At 37.8% G+C, this 20,615-nt stretch overlaps 2 protein-coding genes across 5 annotated transcripts; both read left to right on the forward strand.

Moving 5' to 3' along the window:
• tshr (thyroid stimulating hormone receptor) lies at nucleotides 1–9,663 on the forward strand. Its single transcript, XM_083534876.1, has 10 exons — nucleotides 1–518; nucleotides 1,306–1,377; nucleotides 2,455–2,529; nucleotides 2,727–2,801; nucleotides 3,855–3,929; nucleotides 4,072–4,149; nucleotides 4,696–4,764; nucleotides 5,360–5,437; nucleotides 6,591–6,779; nucleotides 7,740–9,663. Exons 1-10 carry the CDS (start codon nucleotides 355–357, stop codon nucleotides 9,157–9,159), a joined length of 2,295 nt encoding a protein of 764 aa, XP_083391002.1. The 5' UTR covers nucleotides 1–354; the 3' UTR covers nucleotides 9,160–9,663.
• A 610-nt stretch (nucleotides 9,664–10,273) lies between these two features.
• LOC310722879 (uncharacterized protein) lies at nucleotides 10,274–14,720 on the forward strand. Of its 4 annotated transcripts, XM_083535658.1 has the most exons (12): nucleotides 10,274–10,488; nucleotides 10,587–10,681; nucleotides 11,634–11,783; nucleotides 11,942–12,034; nucleotides 12,144–12,314; nucleotides 12,410–12,484; nucleotides 12,782–12,865; nucleotides 13,029–13,166; nucleotides 13,805–13,879; nucleotides 13,988–14,059; nucleotides 14,179–14,247; nucleotides 14,441–14,720. In XM_083535658.1, the coding sequence occupies exons 1-11, from the start codon at nucleotides 10,320–10,322 to the stop codon at nucleotides 14,242–14,244; spliced, it is 1,188 nt and encodes a 395-aa protein (XP_083391784.1). In that variant the 5' UTR covers nucleotides 10,274–10,319; the 3' UTR covers nucleotides 14,245–14,247; nucleotides 14,441–14,720. The 4 variants fall into 4 exon arrangements, with proteins under 4 accessions (XP_083391784.1, XP_083391786.1, XP_083391783.1 ...); XM_083535660.1 differs by lacking the exon at nucleotides 13,988–14,059; XM_083535657.1 differs by lacking the exon at nucleotides 14,441–14,720 and having other exon boundaries at nucleotides 14,179–14,352.
• The last annotated feature ends 5,895 nt before the right edge of the window (nucleotides 14,721–20,615 follow it).

The following is a 20,615-nucleotide window of genomic DNA, read 5'->3' on the forward strand; positions in this document are numbered from 1 at the left end:
CTTTTGTTTAACAGGTACCTAAGCTTGACCTTCAACTGCTCAGATGTATAAAAGAGCTAATATAAGTCGCTCTGGATATGGACACTTGGCAAATGCTGTAGATGTAAGTAAACAAAAGTCTAAAACCGCAGGAAGTAACCTGTCTTGTGACATTGTTTGCTTTACCACATTGTCGTACCTCCAACCCCCTCCCTACTGCAGAAGGAAAGATGAGAAGGTTGAAGAAGACTGCTAGAGTTCAGTTTAAACATCTCAACCCATTTTCTTCACTGATCACAGCATTTCTTTGGTGGTTAGAGCTTCTCGGCTTGTTCGTGTAAACTCTTTTGGGGTTTAAAATTCCAAGAAACTAAAATGCTATTGGTTGCATTGGTCGTGATGACCATCTTTTACTTCACCTGCACCGAAAGCTTTGATAAGTGCCCTAATGACTGTGAATGCACGGATTGGAAAGGGTATTATGTTACGTGTACAGAGATATCCACCTTGCCCAGGTTTCCTGGAAACACGGAGACACTGTAAGTATGATGCTTAACCCAATAAATACAAACTTTTATATGTATTTATATATTAATCACATATATGTGTGATTTTTCACAAAAGACATGAAATTATAATCAGTTTCATCAAGGAGATTTATTACAGCAAAGTGGATTGTTCACGTATTGTGTATTATGCATTATGTACAGTTTATGTATCCTGAAAGCCACCAATTCATGTGTCTCCTTGGTGTATTTGACATCTGGCTTTTTTTCTACATTTACTGATTTGGGACACAAAATGGCTGAAATGATTTTCTTTAAAAACAAGCTTGTTTCCACATAATGCTATAATATTATTATCGGATATTTCTTATGTATTAATATACATCGTCATGATTTGTGTAATGACATCATAGACCATGTTGTAAATGTAAATAATAGCCTATAAAATGTTTATAATGGTGGACACTTTGGTGATGCCCCTGCTGAAACCCAGCCGGAGAACATTAGATGATCTTGGCCTCAAATGGAACAATTTATTTTCATGCAATGGTTCTAGTGAATGGTCAGGTTCAACTGCTTATACTGTAGAAGATCAGCCTGGTTCTTTTTGGTCGGCATATTTGCAGTTAGGCACAAACAAATGGTAAGAAATGTTGCCATTTACATAGATCAAAAAGACAAAGATGAAAAGACAAGATAAAAACGTAAAAGATCAGTTCAATAGGTCTGTCATGTCAGATGAATTCTGATCAAGGTGAAATGTTCGAATGTTATGCAATGTATTTCGTATTCATTGGTTCATATTCATTTCTCCTTGCAGACGTCTCTACGAAACAAGACTGAGCTCTGTCCCGGAAGACGCATTCGCCAGCATGGTGAACATCTCATTAATGTGGGTGAAGTAGTGTTAGAGTATTGCTCAAGGAGGGTCTATTTGCTCTATAAAACCGTGGCTATATTTATTCCCCCCAACAATTTGCACGTTGAACTAATAATGCATTCCAGTTTTCATAGATGTGCGTGAATTTGTCTGAAATCGAACTGTGTCCAAATTATGTTCATTTGTATTTGTATAATGCATTTACCAATGGACAGTTGGCACAAAGAAACTGTATAGTGTGTAAGTGCAGTACATCTTCAGGTTTGGATTATTATTAAGGAAAAAATTTTTAAAAATATAAATACATAATACAGTGGTCAGTGCACGGTACGTAAATTGTTCTGATTCTAACACATTGCTCGTTCATATTCCTTTTTATTGGAAAGTTCTTTAACATCCATTCAAGGGGAAAAAAATCAGGTGCCTAGACTTAAACAGTGGTACGCAGAAGCAGGTGGAATAAACCTGCACTCAAAGCAGAGCTCTTAGGTTACAGAATTACAGCCTGATTTATCAATCTGCTCCAGGGGAGGAATCTCTCTGATTAATAAAGAGCTCAGGTTTGCATAGTGACCCTGTCACCTTGTCTGAATGAAGGAGTGCACAGAACATTGGAGCAGATGCTGTAGAGTGATTGGGCTGATTTTGTGATCTGTACAATTTAGCATTCATCAACCCTGCTTAGTGAGTTTTAGATGTTTCTATTCCACAATAACAGCACCCACAGTTAGAGGCAACTCTAGCAGGGCATTCAATTTCATGAACTAATTTTGGCATACAGCAAAGGTCAGTGCTCCATTCAACTGCGATAGTATGTCTATGGAGATTGCATGGCTATGTTCTTGACCTGAGGTCATGAACAAGTCTGGCTGAGATGTTGGAATTTTGATTGGAAGGTCATGAGTTCAAATCCCAGTGCCACCAAAGTTGCTCTGGATATGGGCATCCACCATATACCAGATGTGTCAATCTTAAAAACAAGGACTGGTGTCCAAATATTTTTAAGATATAGTCAATTTAATAGACTATTATGTCTATTAGCGTTGTTTAATTGAGCAATTTAACCCTCCAGTCTTTCTCTTGTTTTAGTTATCTTTCAGTGGACGTCACGTTGAGACATTTAGAAAAGCATTCATTTTTCAACCTGAAGAAGATCACACATATGTAAGTCTACAATGTCCTGAATCTTAAATATAGTCATGTATGAAGAAAAATGTTCAAAGTTGGAGGCACACAATTGTGTAGAATGTTTATGGATGCAGTAGCATAAAATTTCCCCTTAGTTGAATCAGTAGACCCAGACATCTTATACCATGATGTGAAAATGCAAAGGTAAAATCTCCCTTTTTGTTCCCACACAGAGAAATAAGAAACACCAGAAGTTTGACGACCATTGATCCTGAAGCTTTCAAGGATCTACCCGAGTTATATTACTTGTGAGAATCAATATCATCTTATAGTAGCTACCAAATGTGCAGTTGATTTAAGTTCTGTAGGATCTTCTAATGTTTATATGCAAATTATCTTTAATCCAGATTTTAAAAAGATGTCCCCTGGGCAGTGGTGTAATAGAATCACAATTTACTCATGTGACCATAGTCGCGTGAACACCAGATAACTAGCAGGCTTACCCATGGAATGTTCCAGAAAAGGCCTTTGGAGAGAGTGTTTTATAGCATTTTTAGCAGACACCACGTGACTTTGTGGTAAACATGTACCTACATGAAGATAAATAGATCCAGATGTGTAATATACAAGGAGTGCAATTTAAAATACTTGGCATTAACAACATCTGGTTTGTCCATCTGTGCATACTACACATGTCATAAATAGCAATTTCCTCATTCATATTGGTGTTTTTCTGCACCTACACGATATAAACAAAAGTATTGGGATACTTGACTTTTCCATCCATATGTGCTTCTTTTCCAAACTGTTACCACAAAGTTGGAGGGACACAATTGAATTTGACGTCTTTGGATCCTCTTTTATGAAATTTTCCCTTCAGTTGAACTAGGAGATTCGAAACCGTTTGACAATGTGCACAAATCCAGCTCCATGAAGATATACTTTACATGTGTGGGTGATCTTGAGAGGCCTGTTATAGAGCTAAACCCCTACTGAACACCTTCAAGATTAATTGAAATGGCACCCCAGGCCTACTGAATTCCTCAGTTCCTAATACTCTTGTATCCAGATGAGCAGAAATCTCCACAAAATCTAGTGGAACATCTTCCCAGGAGAGTGGAGCGATTTTTAATAGCAAATGGGGACTACATTTCAAAAGGAGCAAATACCAATCTTCAGTTTAGGTGTCCACAAATGTTTGTTCATATAGTGTAGCTAGTATCTGTTGTAATATGGCCGCATTTATTACACTTTACAGTATATAGTAGAATTCCTATCAAATCCAAATGTTACTATATATTATAAGTGGGCTAATATTTATTAATCGAGCCTAATTTAAGTTCTTTGTTTTTTTTTTTCAGAGGTTTGTTCAATACAGGTCTCACCATCTTTCCTGCACTAACCAGGATCCATTCTGGTGAATCATCTTTCATGCTGTGAGCAATCTTCCATGTATTACAAAGGAAAACAGATAAAGCTTTGTTTTTTTTTAAATGTTTGCTAATTCAATACCAATATTACAACAGATCTTCTGTGACTGATATTTACATGTAATTGTTTGGCTTTTCTTTCGAAAAGAGAAATGTCCGATAATCTGTACGTCACTGAAATTCCTGCAAACGCATTCCAAGGCATCAGCGAAAATGTGCTAACGGTGTAAGTATCAAACACTCCATTCTAAATGAATGTAATAATTGAATATTATTTTATTACTAGAATATATTATGGTATGTATTATATGATATCTACAGTGCCTGTGGAGTCTTTTATGTTTTTTTGGACAAACACGTTTAATTTTTGTTTAAATGCAGCAAACTTGGTTAAAGCCAAAAACAGACAGTGAATAAGTTAAAGAAAGTTGGACAGATGAGTACAAATGTGACATTTGGGGTTGTTTTGGAGCAGGAAAGGTTGGAGACTTCCGCTGAATGTTTGGAGAAACCAACTGTATCAATGCCAAGAGTGTGAAGCTGTTATTTAATGCTAAGAAAGGATTTTTCACTGAAAAATAAAGTGGAACATCTGGAAATCTATTTATTTGTTCGGGCAAAGTGAACCTTTAAACAGAACATGAATGTGTCTTTAAAAATCATAAAAGACGATGTTTCTAAGCTTTTTTTTTTACAAGCACAGTATGACAACACTATCAAAACATATAAATAATGAAATTTCCCCCCCCTGATGTTGTTTTCTGTTCAACAGGATGTTATACAGTAATGGCTTTACCAAAATCCAGCACCATGCCTTCAATGGGACAAAACTAAATGCAGTGTAAATTTTCTTGTTCAAATCTTAAGTGCAAACATGAAATCACACATTTCTTTAAGATTGAGGGTTATTTAGGTTATCAAATTAGGTTAAAGACTGACTGAAATGAAACCTAGCCACAGTTATAGACATGGACAAAAGTTTGTGGACACCTGACCATAAGATTTATACTGTATGTGCTTCTTTTTGAACATTCCACATTCCGTCTCTATTTTCCATTATATTAAGCTCTTTTGGAAAGATGTTTCAAATTTAATTCAACCACCAGGGCGTTAGTAAAGTCCCGTACTGATGTAGGTGAGGAGGTGAGGAGATGAGGAAACCTGGGGTGGTGTTTCAATTCATTCCAAAACTGTTCAATAGGATTTGAGCTCTATAGCAGGAGATCTTCCACTCCAACCCATGTGAAGCACATGCTTTGTGCACAGGGACATTGTCATGGTGGAACAGATTTGGGTTTCCTAGTTCAAATAAAGATAGAATTCCATGCAAGGAATGGCTGGAAAACTCTCAATACCTTTGTGTATAAATGTAAAATGAATATATCTTTTCATCATAGATCAAAGCATTTAGAACATTATAATCTTTTCCTCTGTAGATATCTTCACCGAAACAAAGACCTCACAAAACTGAGTGAAGACACGTTTGCGGAAACCATTAGCGGTCCGGAGCTGCTGTGAGTATGCTTTGATCTTCATCTTGTATGATGTCGTTTGAGGGCAAGAAATTAGAACACATGCATCTTTATGATTTTTAGGTGCAAATGGAATTAGAAATATTTATTCAAAGAGTTGGACATAACACACAGTTGTGTGTGTGTGTGTGTGTGTGTGTGTGTGTGTGTGCGTGTGCGTGTGCGTGTGCGTGTGTGTGTGTGGGTGTGTCTGTGTAGAAAACAAAGAGAGCATCTGTGTGTATGGTTTTGTCATTTAAAATTGTTTACAAATCAACACCCCAAGATAGTTTTACAGGGTGGTGAATACAATATAAGCTCTTAGAAATTGTCTTCTTTCAACTCAGAGGAAAATATGTGCTCAGGCTCAGGGTTTCAGGGACCCCAGTAGAAAGTGTGCCTAAATGAACTGTATATGAGAGAGTGTGTGTTAACTGGGATTGATTGATGAACCATTCAGGGTGTTACATTTCCAAGAAGAGGAACGTAAACTGAAATAAGTCTGTAACATGAGCCTATCAAAAGGTGGAATCATATTTATAGAATAAATGCTACAGTAGGACCGGGTCTCAAACCTGGGGTGAGAGAGAAGGTCTCCAAAATTGTGTTGTGGGGGAGAAGGTGAACCCAAATGTAGAGACGGACTAGATGGAAATTTCGAGCTTTTAAATTTTGTTCCAAATAATGCAAAAGAGAAAATTCACAAAAGCAAAGGAAAAATAAACACAAAATCAGTCTAAAAAAATGTAACACAAAAAGTTTCTACAAAAAAATCTTTCATAGGCAAAAAAAAATTCAAAACTTCTTGTGCAGGAAACACTAAGGGAGATCTTCTACTGACCATAATGCAGAAGGAGCTTACTTTATAGATGCATAGGGGGAAAAAACTGCGACAGAAACAATTGAGGGAATTTTTTTTTCTTTTTAATAAAAATCCTGCAGACTGTGGAAGTAAAAAAAGAATTACTAAAATAAAAATAAAGACGATTTTATTTATCTGTGCAGCTCAATACTAAATAACCCACGGCCTGGTACTGGTTCTCGGCCTGGTGGTTGGGAATCAATGTATTGAAATCTGTGTAGTGAAAAAAGACCCATGAGTGTAAAACCATAAGTGGATCTTTGTGTCAAACCTTTTTTTGTTTTGTTTGGGCAGTGATGTTTCAGACTCAGGAGTGATCTCCCTTCCAACAAGAGGACTGGAGTCACTTCGGGAACTCAGTGCTCGGAACGTCTGGGCCCTTAAAAAGCTCCCACCAATCAAAACCTTCAGACATCTAATTGGTGCTGATATGACATATCCTAGTCACTGCTGCGCATTCAAGAACCTTGAGAAAAAGAAAGGGTTTGTACGGATAAAGCTTGTCTGTAAGAGTTTGTGATAATGAATTGAACAAAAAAAATCCAAAGTGTGTGTAGACCTGGAAAAACCATTGATTGGTACTTATATAAATGATCAAAACCAATATTAAGATCAATGATAGACTCAAGTAATAATAGACTTTTTCCAGCTTCTTCTCCAAACCGATACCAGAAAATTGGAGACACACACTTGTTCAGGACATCTTTTAATGCTGTAGCATGAAATTTTCCCTTCGCTTGAACCAGGAGACTCAAAACTGTTCCAGCACGGCAATGCCCCCGTGCGCAAAAAGCCAGCTCTGTGAAGATATGCTTTCATGGTTTGGACTGAAAGATCTGCTGCTTACTTTAATATTTTACATCTTTGGGCTGAATTGGAACGCTACCCCAGGCCTCCTCATCACCTCTCCTACATCAGTATCTGATTTTACTAACAACCTTGTGCCTGAAATCTCACAAATTCTCCACAAAAACTAGTGGAACATCTTTTCCAAAAGAGTGGAGCTTATTATAATAATAAACGGATACTAATTGTGTCCAAAATGAAGCACATACCAGTCCAATGTTCAGGTGTTCACAAACTTGTCTATATAGTGTAGGTACATAGTACATATTAGAGGCATTTTGGTGCACTAGAGAGACGGTGGCATTGCTAATGAGTCTCAAGTGGTCCATACTAAATTTTGGACCTTCATAGTACTCAAGAAAATGTTTGTTTTTTTGAGATGCTAAGCAACATAGATGTAAATCTATATGCAAGCTAACTACAGGTCCAGGGTATTCAAGGATGACTGGATCGCTTCCTTGGAAGTTCTGAATTTGCACGGAAAAACTATGATTTTGAAAAATGTTTTATTAAACAATAATCATTATTTTAATGAAGTGTGTAATCAGATGATTGGCTAATGGATTTGATCAAAAAAAATTCTTCTGTCGATAACAGGTACCTGGATTACATCATTTGTAACCTGACTGCAATGCATTCCAAGCGCTATAAAAGATCACTAGGTGTGTATTCAATTCCAGCCTCCATTGGTAGCAAAGACAAACGCATTGACATGAGCGATCCCCTTCTTAAAAACCCGTTTGACCACCATGACTTCCAACATTATGATGACTTTGGGAATTCTGAGCATGATATGGGATCTGGGGACATGCTAAAGAATCCCCAGCTGGCCCCCAGCGTGGACTTTGATAATCATTATGACTATTTAGTATGTGAGGATGGAGAGGATGTGACATGCTCCCCAGCTCCTGATGACTTCAATCCCTGTGAGGACATCATGGGTGTCAGCGTCTTGAGAGTGTCTGTTTGGTTTGTCAGTTTGTTGGCTGTATTGGGAAATTTTTTGGTGCTTTTTGTGCTCCTCACCAGTCGTTACAAACTCTCTGTCTCACGGTTCCTTATGTGCCACCTGGCCTTCGCTGACTTGTGCATGGGCGTCTATCTGCTTCTCATCGCCTCTGTGGATCTTTACACGCAATCGGAATACTACAATCATGCCATAGACTGGCAGACGGGACCGTGGTGTAGCCTTGCTGGATTTATCTCCATCTTTGCAAACGAGTTGTCCGTTTACACCTTGACCACTATCACGTTGGAGCGCTGGCATGCCATCACTTTTGCAATGGAATTACATCGGAAGCTGCGTTTGTCCCATGCCTCTGCTGTCATGCTTGGGGGTTGGATTTTCTGCCTCCTGCTTGCGCTTATGCCTGTGTTGGGGGTAAGCAGTTACCAAAAGGTCAGCATATGCTTACCTATGAGCACTCAGAACCTGGTGGACCAGGTTTACATTTTATTTATGTTAGTCATCAACATCGTGGCCTTCCTCGTCATCTGTACCTGCTACATTAAAATATACTGTGCAGTGCGCAGTCCGACGTACACCTCAGCCAGCAAAGATGGCAGCATTGCCAAGCGCATGGCAATACTCATTTTCACTGACTTTCTCTGCATCGCGCCAATCTCCTTCTACGCCATTTCGGCTGCACTGGATCACCCACTCATAACCATTTCAAACTCTAAGATCCTGCTGGTTCTCTTCTACCCGCTCAACTCCTGCGCCAATCCTTTTCTCTATGCCATATTCACCAAGGCATTTCAGGGCGACGTATTTATCTTGCTCAGCAAAATTGGCCTGTGTGAGCAGAAGGCCCAACTGTTCCGAGGCCAAACCATGTCTACAAAAGCAAGCAGCGAAGACAGAAACAGGCGTGGAGTAAAAGCAAAAATCCTACCTTGGTGGAACGTTCAGGTTGCTGCTACCGTTAACAATCCGGTATCAACAAGGACACAAACACATGAAGAGGCAGGGAATGTGAACCTTCTGACAGTACATTTAAACACGTTTAAGGATTGAACTTACTTGGGGGAAACGTTGCATTGCACTGGAATGATCCTCCTCCTTCTCCTCCAAAAATGCAACATCTGAACTCGTGCTTAAATTTGATCTATCTCCTTTATACAGACCAGTCTTGGAGACTGGAGAAATTCCAAACTTCAACATCATGCAGTTTGTTCTGGGTCAGTCTGCGGCTAATCGGAACTGACTTCACCATAGCTGAAGCACACGTCCAAGCTCTGCGAGCAATATTCCGAGCAAACCTATGGAGAGTTATCTATCATTGAATGGCCTGCCCAGTCACCACACCTGAATCCTGTTGAACTGCTCTTGGATGAACTGGGCCGCAAGACACCAATCTCAAACTAGTGAAGAACATCTTCGGCAAATGTTTTACGAGAGGCGGAAAAAAATATTTCACCCGAATGTTTGAAGAAACAGATGTATTGTTCCAGTGCATAGAGTGTGTTAAGCTGTTGCTACTGGAGGATTTTTCTCTGAAAATAAAGTGGAATATTTGTACATCTGTGTAGTCAAAGTCAATCTTCATACTGTTACATTACCTCATTTGTTGAATAGGAACAAAATGCATGTGTTTTTTAAATAATTCTAATAATAAAAATCTTTTGACATATTTATTACTTGGCCATGAAGATTGAAAGAACGCACCTTGGCAGCGTGAAGCTGAACTCCATTTGTCAATGACCCTTAATCATATTTGATCATTTATGCATGTGTTTCTTTATCAGGGTCTATGTGTTTAGAATTTTTTTAATTGAGACTGCATTAAAAACACATAGCAATAGGGCTTTGGTCTTGCACCAGGATTTGTTTGCCAATTAGCAGTGATCTGCTATCAATTAGTGCATGTGCATATTAGTTGTGTTTTTTAATTATAATATTATAATATGAAATTGATTAATTACAAATTGGTGTTAGGTGAATTGATAACTAATCTAAACTGTAACTAGTTACATGCATTAACCTAACCCTAACCCACTAGTGGCTGTACGTGATGTGTGTGAATAATCGTTGGGTCAGCGTCACTGAGGTTGTGACGTCATAGTCTCACACCCGAGCCACGCCGTAGGTATAAGTGTTAACGCACATAGTGCGGAGTTTCAGCGTAAAGTGAACCTTCTGCCGGCGGAGGTGTTCAGCTGAAGCTCATCGCCACAATGCGGGATTTAATGAAGTTCTTTACGTTCCGGACGGCTGCTTTTGTACTGCGCCCCCTGCTGTATGCAGCTGGAGTTGCAGCCACAGCCGCCGGGGTTTATTGCATGATAAAGAAGCGTGGTGAATTGGAGAGAAGAGCGGATCCCGCAGAAACATCTGTCCCCAAGGGTAAAGCATGTCTCTCTCACCCCGACGAGGGGATGATGGACCTGAGGGTCTTCTGACTCCAGCTTAATGTCCCGATGCTTTGCTTTGTTTCTATTTAGACAGTTTAGAACACACATCTGCTCTGCTGGATCCAGGCTCGGGATGTGATGTGGAGGAGGTGAATGTCACACCGACTGACAGCTCTGAACCTGAGGTAGTCCCCCAAAACCCTCATCCCATCCATGTGTCCTTGTGTGTCCATCTCAGGACTCGGAGTGCACACACTTTTCTGGATGGATTGATAGATAGATGGCTAGATAGACAATTATATACATCAATAGATAGATAGATAGATAGATAGATAGATAGATAGATAGATAGATAGATAGATAGATAGATAGATAGATAGATAGATAGATAGATAGATAGATAGACAATTATATAAATCAATAGATAGATAGATAGATAGATAGATAGATAGATAGATAGATAGATAGATAGATAGATAGATAGATAGATAGATAGATAGACAATTATATAAATCAATAGATAGATAGATAGATAGATAGATAGATAGATAGATAGATAGATAGATAGATAGATAGATAGATAGATAGATAGATAGATAGATAGACAATTATATAAATCAATAGATAGATAGATAGATAGATAGATAGATAGATAGATAGATAGATAGATAGATAGATAGATAGATAGACAATTATATAAATCGATAGATAGATAGATAGATAGATAGATAGATAGATAGATAGATAGATAGATAGATAGATAGATAGATAGATAGATAGATAGATAGACAATTATATAAATCGATAGATAGATAGATAGATAGATAGATAGATAGATAGATAGATAGATAGATAGATAGATAGATAGATAGATAGACAATTATATAAATCAATAGATAGATAGATAGATAGATAGATAGATAGATAGATAGATAGATAGATAGATAGATAGATAGATAGATAGATAGATAGACAATTATATAAATCAATAGATAGATAGATAGATAGATAGATAGATAGATAGATAGATAGATAGATAGATAGATAGATAGATAGATAGATAGATAGATAAGTATACATACATACATACAGATAAAAGTGAAAGAAGCCACCAAACTTTGGATGTTTACCCTCCAGGTCAGTCTGTCTGAAGCTGAGGAGAAATACAAGCAGGCATTGGAGTTCACAGCTCAGCTGGAGAACAAGATGTCAAAACTAAAGTTCCAGGAACAGGAGCTGGAAAAAGCGCTGTCTGAAGAAATCAAGAATATTAACATGAAAAAAATGGTAAGTGAGGAAATCCTTATTTCAATCAACAACACGACGACTTGTGATGTCCATGCTTCACGATGAGCTACAGCTCAGGCTGTTTGAATGAAGTCAATTGTGCGTATGAACATCAGGCGTACGTTTCACCCCTTTTTTGTTTGCTGGCTGTTTTTCAGCACTGTGCCTGCACAGAGGGGGCTGCTGAAATGATGAGCTTTATAGTTGAATTGGAGGAGAAAATGTTGAAGGTTCAAATCGAATTACTGACGGTACAGCAATTTCTTCATCCCACCTTAATTTAGACTAATGATAAACTTGAGTTCTTGGAATGTATGTGAAGGCCATAAACCCAACAAACTTTGGTTTTTGAATCTTCAGGCCTTCTTGGATGAAAAGTATGAGAAATGTAACAGGCTGGAAATGATGATTAGTCGGGTTGAGTGTACAAACTATGATCTGGAGGATGATTTCCACACGTTGGAGAAAGCAGTGGAGGAGTTAAAGCAACAAATCAGTGAAGCCGACAGAGAACATAGGAGCATATCAAAGGTAAGCGGGAAGAATCCAAGTTTACGATGCTCGTTTATATTATATGGAAGTGGTTCGTTTGGACGTGAACATTTCTGATGTTGGCTGTGCTTCAGAAGAACGATCAAAAACACCTGGAGTGGAAAAACCTTGATTCCAAGCGGATGCAGTGGAATAAAACTGAACTACAGGTAAGACCTACTTTTTGAAAACTAGTCCTACTTTATAATGAAGAATCCCTCCGATTTTTAACTCCATATCCGGTTTTGTGTGTTAGCTGGTCCAATATATGAAAATTTCATCTCAGGTCCAGCACATAATTAATTCTATACTTAGTATCTAACAATCCCACCAGAGCTCCATCGGAAACCTTGGGTTCGCTCCCACTTAGACTTGGAATTGAAAGCTTCCAAGGCAACTTTGCGTTAAAGGGGAACCTCAATTAACCTCACTATTTGACCATCTTCTTTTTCATGGCCGTGTTTTAGGATTTTAAAACAAAGTGTCACAATCTTCTTGCCATGAAATGGAGGCACAAGAAGGCAATGGAACAGCTTGAAGTGTCATTAAAGGTACGTTTTTCTGCAGTCCTGACTGTTGTAGTTTGCGGTGTGTCAGGAAGGAAGTGTAGCATTTCACACCTGAGAATTAAAAGGTTCAAGCTTTAAGTGAATTTTTTTTCTTTTTTTTTTTTTTGGAATGATTTCCGTATTAAACACTGTGGCGAATTATTAGGATGTGGATAAATCCAAAGAACAGATGGAGAACGAGAAGTCGGCCTTGATCTACAAAGTGCACCAACTGACAGGCAGAGTGCAGCAGCTGGAGGAAATACTGTATGACGTGAACCTTACACAGGCGGCGATAAAGAAGGTAAGTGCGAAAAGCCTCGCATGGAGCTTTTTTTCATGTGGACTCACGAGGATGTTCATGCTGCATACTGAGTATGCTGGTCACATGTCTGCATAAATTCGGTCGTTTGATGTTTAGAGGTCGACCGTGGATTTTACCGATACTGATAGCATGCTGATTACCAATTAATCAACCGATTGTTTTGAAAATGAATACTGAATAAAAAAATATATATATATAAATATATATAAAACACTCCATGTAAAACAGTACTGGACTTTATTAAAAAAATAAAAATAAATAAAAATACAGTATGAATCAGCAAAATGTGCTAATTAAAATAACAAATTATATTGATAAATAATAAGGAAAATGAAAGACATACATTCAAACAGAAACAAAAATAACACTCCAAATAAATAAAAACAGTTACTTCGAAAATGTATATAAAAATACACTTCAAATAAACAGCACGTTGCGTCAGTGATTCGCCAATCTCGTACTGTATAACACAACCCGGAAAAACTATAGGTATGGATCTTTGATGATAGCTGATAGTTCCAGCAATCAATTATCAGTGTCAATGTATAATTATAAATATATATATATAAATTGTCACACTGACACAAAGCATATTATTCTCCATGTCTGTGTTTTAGGACTGTGAGCAAGCATGGCAGGCTTATACCATCCTGAAGTCAGAGTACGAAGAGACATTTAAACAACCACCAACGGTAAGCTTCTCCACCTCAATTATCCATCCTCTTCTATAATTTTAGGATTTGTAAGTGAGAGTGGGAAGCCTCAGAAGTGTAATCTCAGCTGCAATTGTGTCCTTCCAGGAATCATTAGTTGAAGATGAGAAGAAACATAAGCAGCTAAGTGCAGCAGTTGAAGGAAGAGCTTCTGAGATGGTAAGGATGTGTGAAGAGATAAGAACAATAGGTCGAAATATAGAAAAGGAAAGTCAGGACTTGTGAAATTTGTCAAGCACTCACGTTTAAACCTCGTTTGCTTCATGGTTTTTTTTTAGGAGGTGGAAAAAGAGCAGGAGGATCCCAGTATCCTGGAGACATCTTGCAATAAGACAACAATGTGACAAGTGCATATTTATTTCCCTCATTAAATCATGACCGCTGTAGTAAGTTGTAATTGTACATTCTACTACTGTATTTAATGATGACACATTAAACACGTTTGAATTAAATATAACCAACAAGAGATGTCGCTATAATTGGAAGTCGCTCTGAAAAAGATGCCATTAATGTAACCGCTTTGTTGGTTGAACTCTCCAGGACTCTTTGACTGATGCCAAGAATAAGTGGGCAGATATGAGCAGGTCCATTTCTGCCTTAAAGGAAAGGAAGACTCCCACGATGGATAAAATAGACTACATGGAAAGAGTAAATGAGAATTTGCTGGAAGACCTCTATAAACTCTGCAATAAGACAGCAGTGGCATTTTGGGTAAGTGAGAAATCCTTGGCGAAAAACAGTTGCTTTCACGACTAATGACGGCAATATTTTCACCGACCCGTTTAATGTCAGACAATATTTTCACAGCCTGGCCTTCAAGGTGTGGCGGATAAATACAACAAAATAAAATGATAAGACCATGAAAACTGGTATTTTCTAAATAAAACTTTCTTTAGGCTTCTCCCGTTAGGGGTCGCCACAGCGGATCCTCCAGCATGTTTAATTTGGCACATGTTTTTACGCTGGATGCCCTTCCTAACGCAACTCTCCCTATTTATCCGGGGTTGGGCCCGGCACTAAGAGTGGCTGGGGTTGGTTTCGGACCTGGGCCGCAGCAGTGAGAGCACCGCATCCTAACCACTAGACCACCAGGGAACCCTTATACCTTTCTTTCGGGTTCTCCCATTAGGGGTCGCCACAGCGGACCATCCGCATGTTTGAGTTGGCAAATATAAATAAAAGAGAGAATCCGGTAATTTTTCAAAATAAAACATTGATAATAAATAAAACAGAAATAATGTAGGCTATGTATTCTTTCTGTGCGGCCCGGTATAAATTGACCCACTGACCGGTGCCGTTCCACGGCCCTGGGGTTGGAGACCACTGGTGTAACCCATCAGGCAACACAAACCTCACAAGTCCTCACATTTCCATTTCTATATTTCTAAAGATTTTTTTGAAGGTGCTTCATACCTTTTCATATGTATAAGAAAATTCGACCTAACGTAACCTCACCCCATTCAACTGTTTACTGCTGTCTGGATGTTCTACTGAAATCACTGGAGGGAAAATGATGATTGCTTTTGGCTAAAAAGCAGTTTCCGACACCACTTTTACATTTGTGAATCCCTGAACAGTGTTCTCCAGAATGGACAAACCCTGTTATAGTTCATTTATTTTCAAAAGCACACAGGCAGAGACTCGTCTCACCATCTGCATTTTTTTTTAGACATTCCCTGTGTACTACACAAACATAATAAGCTTTACTCACTAGCTTGGAGAAGACCAGAATTTTGACCTGGTACACACTCATAATACATCTATGGCATATGGCAACTGAGCACTTGTGTTTTAAAGGCCTTGTTCAGGGACCAAGCAATTGTAGCGGGGTTTGAACTCATGACCTTCTGATCCTACCACCTATTATAAATGCTTCTTGTGCTAGAGCTAATCAATTTACATTGTAGAATTGTGGTTCCTGTGGTTCGACTGGTCATATATTTGACATAATCTTATCTTCTACCTGGATAATTCTCTGACCACACCATCTGACCAGCTTTTATGCTCTCCTTACATTGCTAAACAGGTTTGATCATGTAGTTTTCTCTCAGTTCTGTCTCCACACACCAACCAACCACTTGACAGCTGGATGAACCGGGTTCAACTTCCACAAGCTCCATTCACCCTATTGTTGTCTTTCTTCACCGGCTTCCTGTAGCGGCAGGATCGGATTTTAAACACCTACAAAGCCAGAAAAACATTCCAGCACACCAATCAGGGTGAATAATGAATGCAATCACAATGGATTTATGGTTTTAATTATTGGATTATTGGAAGTTGTTGGACTGTAATTCGTGTGGTTTAACACTATGCACTGTATGTTTATATTAAATTTGAAGGTTGTCGGTATTAGTAGTGTATCTAACTGATATTGAGCAACACTTACGGTGGCCGAGAAGTGCAAAACACACTAACAAATCCAAAAACAAAATAACAAATCCAAAAACAAATTAACAAATTCAAAAATAAATTAACAAATCCGAAAACAAATTAACAAATTCAAAAACACATTAACAAATCCAAAAAACACAACGACAAACCGGAAAAGGTAGGTAGTTTGTGAATGGAAACTTACAGATCATTGGACAAAAGACACCTGTCAGTCAAGATATACAGGTGAATGACAGGTGTCTTGTCCAATGATCTGTAAGTTTCCATTTACAAACTACCTACCTTTTCCGGTTTGTCTGAATCGTTGCACGAAACACATTAACAAATCCAAAAAACACAACGACTAGCCAGACAAACCGGAAAAGGTAGGTATAGTTTGCGAATGGAAACTTACAGATCATTGGACGAGACACCTGTCACTCACCTGTATATCTTGACTGACAGGTGTCTTGTCCAATGATCTGTAAGTTTCCATTCGCAAACTATACCTACCTTTTCTGGTTTGTCTGGCTAGTCGTTGTGTTTTTTGGATTTGTTAATGTGTTTTTGAATTGGTTAATTTTTTTCGGATTTGTTAATTTGTTTTTGAATTTGTTAATCTGTTTTCGGATTTGTTAGTGTGTTTTTGGATTTGTTGTTTTGTTTTTGAATTTGTTGTTTTGTTTATGGATTTGTTAATTTGTTTTTGGGTTTGTTCATTTGTTTTTGGATTTGGTCATTTGTTTTTGGATTTGTTGTTTTGTTTTTGGATTTGTTAATTTGTTTATGGATTTGTTAATTAGTTTTTGGATTTGGTAATTTGTTTTTGGATTTGTTAATGTGTTTTGCACTTCTCGGCCACCGTAAACACTACACCACTCTTACTTATTATTTTTAATAATAAAGGTGCAAAATAATTGTAGTTTCCTCAGATGCAAATAAATGTATTTATTGTTAATCCTTTTATTGTAAAGGATTCTGTTTTCTAGGAATGTATGAGAATATAATAGGATGTATGAATTACCATAGTGATATAATGTTAGATGCTGTTTAACAAAATGCTCCAAAATAGGCCAGGGTTCTAAAAGTAGAAACAAAACCTTTTAGGGTTATTTTTGAGGAAAGTCGATCCTAGAAAACTAGACGAACATTGTACAGACAAATTTGCTTTTAAACGAAAACATCTCATTTTCCCAACCATACAGTAGGTGGCCATGTAAAGATTTTACCAATGCCCTTGTGGTTGAATGAGAGCAAATCATTACAAGCACACTCCAAAATCTAGTGGAACATCTTCCCAGAAGAGTGGAGGTTATTATAAGAGGAAATGGCAATTAAATGTGGAGTGGGATGTTAAAAAAGCACATGAGGCTCAATCTTTTGTCCGTATAGAGAATCTTGTTAACGAGGACTGAGTGTCACACCGACTGTCCCCAAAGTGTTCATCCCATCCATGTGTCTTTGTGTGTCCATCTCAGGACACTTTGGTGACTAGTAGCTCGCTATCTTCATTAGCTTAAACAGACACAGTCAGACGGGCGGGCGGACGGACGGACGGACGGACGGACAGACAGACAGATAGATAGATAGATAGATGTTTTCATTTGGTTACTGTGAACCACATCAAGGCCTTTTCAGGATTTTCTCGGAATACCCACTTGCATATTTGATTTATATTGTTAGCAACAGACAGTTTAACAAGTTAGCAAGACTGGTTTAGCCATTTTGCATTCAATGACCTGCAATGAACTGATGCCGAGATGATTGGGGGGGTTTTGGGTGTACGATTTAGGTGAAACCAGCATCATATATTTTGATCAACATGACAACACAATCGATTAAATGAAAATGAAAGCATTCGCAATTTGATCAAAGCAACGAGAATTGTTTTTATGATGTGCACATTTGACTATATGACGTGGAGGTTGAACGTGAATCATTTCTGATCTGAGAAACGCTAAAAACTGAGAAAAACAGAAAAAAAAAACTAATTGCCAATGACCATATTCTGCAGAAGAGGCAATATCGCCATCTACAGGTTATTGAAGGTACTAGATTCGATTTGTCTATTTGTCGTCAAATCAAGTTGCTCCACATGCAGGCGAATTGCAGTTTGTGATAAATTATAGTCTGAGATAAATTAGAGTTTGTGGTAGATTTTAAATGTGTGGTAAATACGAGTCTGAGATAAATTACAGTTCCAGGTCAATTTTATTTTTAAGTCTAAGGTAAATGTCAGTCTCGGCGAAAAGCATTATATCAGCTGACACCTGGTGCAGGTGATTCTTCTATTTAATATCAACTGTGAGCGAATGGGACAGACCTTCACACAGTGCAAACTATTTGACACTTCAAATAAACACAGCCTACAGATCCAAAACTCTAATTGATGTATTTTATGATGTGGATGTACTTCTTGCTTATATATCCAGGTTATTGTATACGGGTCTAAATGCCCCATCCATGCCCTGGGACACTTGTGTGTTTGTTCTTTGATTTGATATTATCATATAAATGTATTATATATTGGTTCAGCATCAGATGTGAAGACAGTCTACCTAAAGGGACTAAACAGGTATAAAGCTTTCAAATGACCTGCACCTGCTTGGAGCTGCTCTTGGCTTCAAATCTGCTTTTAGTTTAACTCAGATAATGATCTCTAATGTCGATGTAAGAACAAAGCAAAGCAGATTTAATGGGACTCAATGTATCCATGAATGGCCTGTTCCCAATGGACAAACCCTGTTACAGTTCATTTATTAAGAAAATACACAGGCAGATTCTCGGCTCACCGTTTCCATATCTTTTGCACATTCATTGAATTCTACATAAACATCATACAAACAATTAAGCTTTAACCAACGGAGCTCAGAGTAAAAGGTCTTGTAAAGCTTTACCCAAAAAGCTGACCAAAACATCTTTCACTATACATGTGACCAGACATTTAATGTTGACTTTTAATCATTAACTTTAAGCATATCGACTTTATGTTGACTTTAATCATGAAAAAAAACCATGACATTTCCTATTCTGGTGACTGTAACTCTCCTCGTGCCTTACACTGTTCCATTGAGACTCTGATTTGTGTTAATTGAGGCTTTAGGTAAAGCAGGTGAAGTGCTTTGAGAGGTTTGCATATGTGATTTGACTGATGGAAGCAAAAGAGCAGCTCACTTTATTACCAAATAAAAAAAGGACATGTTTGCTCTGTACACAGGTTTGTTGATCTTTTTTTCACAAGTGTGTACTCTTAGTTTTGTCTAGTCATTACTGGCTGGAAAAATGCTTGCTGTTATTCTTTTAATTGTTTTCCTTGATTCACTCACAATTGGTGGTTTTTTCTGTACCTGTAACATGTTTCTTTACAAAAAAAATCCATTGATTGACCACAAGGTGGCCTTCTAGCAGTTCTATCCCTTTTTGTGTTTAATGAATTTTAACCAGCTGGCCACAAAGTGGTTTATAGCGGATGTACACTATACACGTTTCTCCTAAAGTTCCTACAAAGTTGGAGGACCACATTTTCCTTCACTTGAACTAGGAGACCCAGACCTGTTCCAGCATGAGAATGCTTCTGTGCACAAAGTCAGCTCCATGAAGATATGTTGTGCATGGTTTGGAACGGAAGATCTTGATTGGTCTGCTATAGAGATATGACCTCAACTCTACTGAACTCCTTTTGGATGAATTAGAACACAAAGGTTACGTGATGTTAAATGTTAAATTAGAAATAAAGATACAACCCATAATGTGAAGGACGTTTCCGGTTTTCCATGCAAACACATCACGCTGTTCACAACAGTCTACATTTCCCTGTAAATCAGTTTTACTAATGGTTATAATAAATCTTTTCATATAAGTGCTTTTATGGTTGGACCGAAAAAAAAATTCATTTCAGAGCCATAATTATCTTATAATATTAACATATTTACATGAAGACCTTTCTCAAGTAAATAAACTGAAAAAACAGAATTGTGTCCTGTATCTCATGAAAAAATCGTTAAATCGCTTTATTGCACCACCTACTGGTAATTTCTGATTCTGCAACATAAATGGCCAATCGGTTCGATTAGATAGATAGATAGATAGATAGATAGATAGATAGATAGATAGATAGATAGATAGATAGATAGATAGATAGATAGATAGATAGATAGATAGATAGATAGATAGATTTGATGTGCATAAAAATGAATGCTGTCTACAGACTGGATTGAGCATCCAGTTCCACATTTAGTCTCCATGTGCTGTTATAATAAGGTCCACTCTTTTGGGAAGATAGATTTTCGTGCTCCATTATGGCTTTAGTGATATAACATGGCCAATTAAAGGAAAAAACGTCTCT

Source organism: Silurus aristotelis, assembly GCF_946808225.1.
Source record: "Silurus aristotelis genome assembly, chromosome: 29".
Taxonomy (NCBI): domain Eukaryota; kingdom Metazoa; phylum Chordata; class Actinopteri; order Siluriformes; family Siluridae; genus Silurus; species Silurus aristotelis.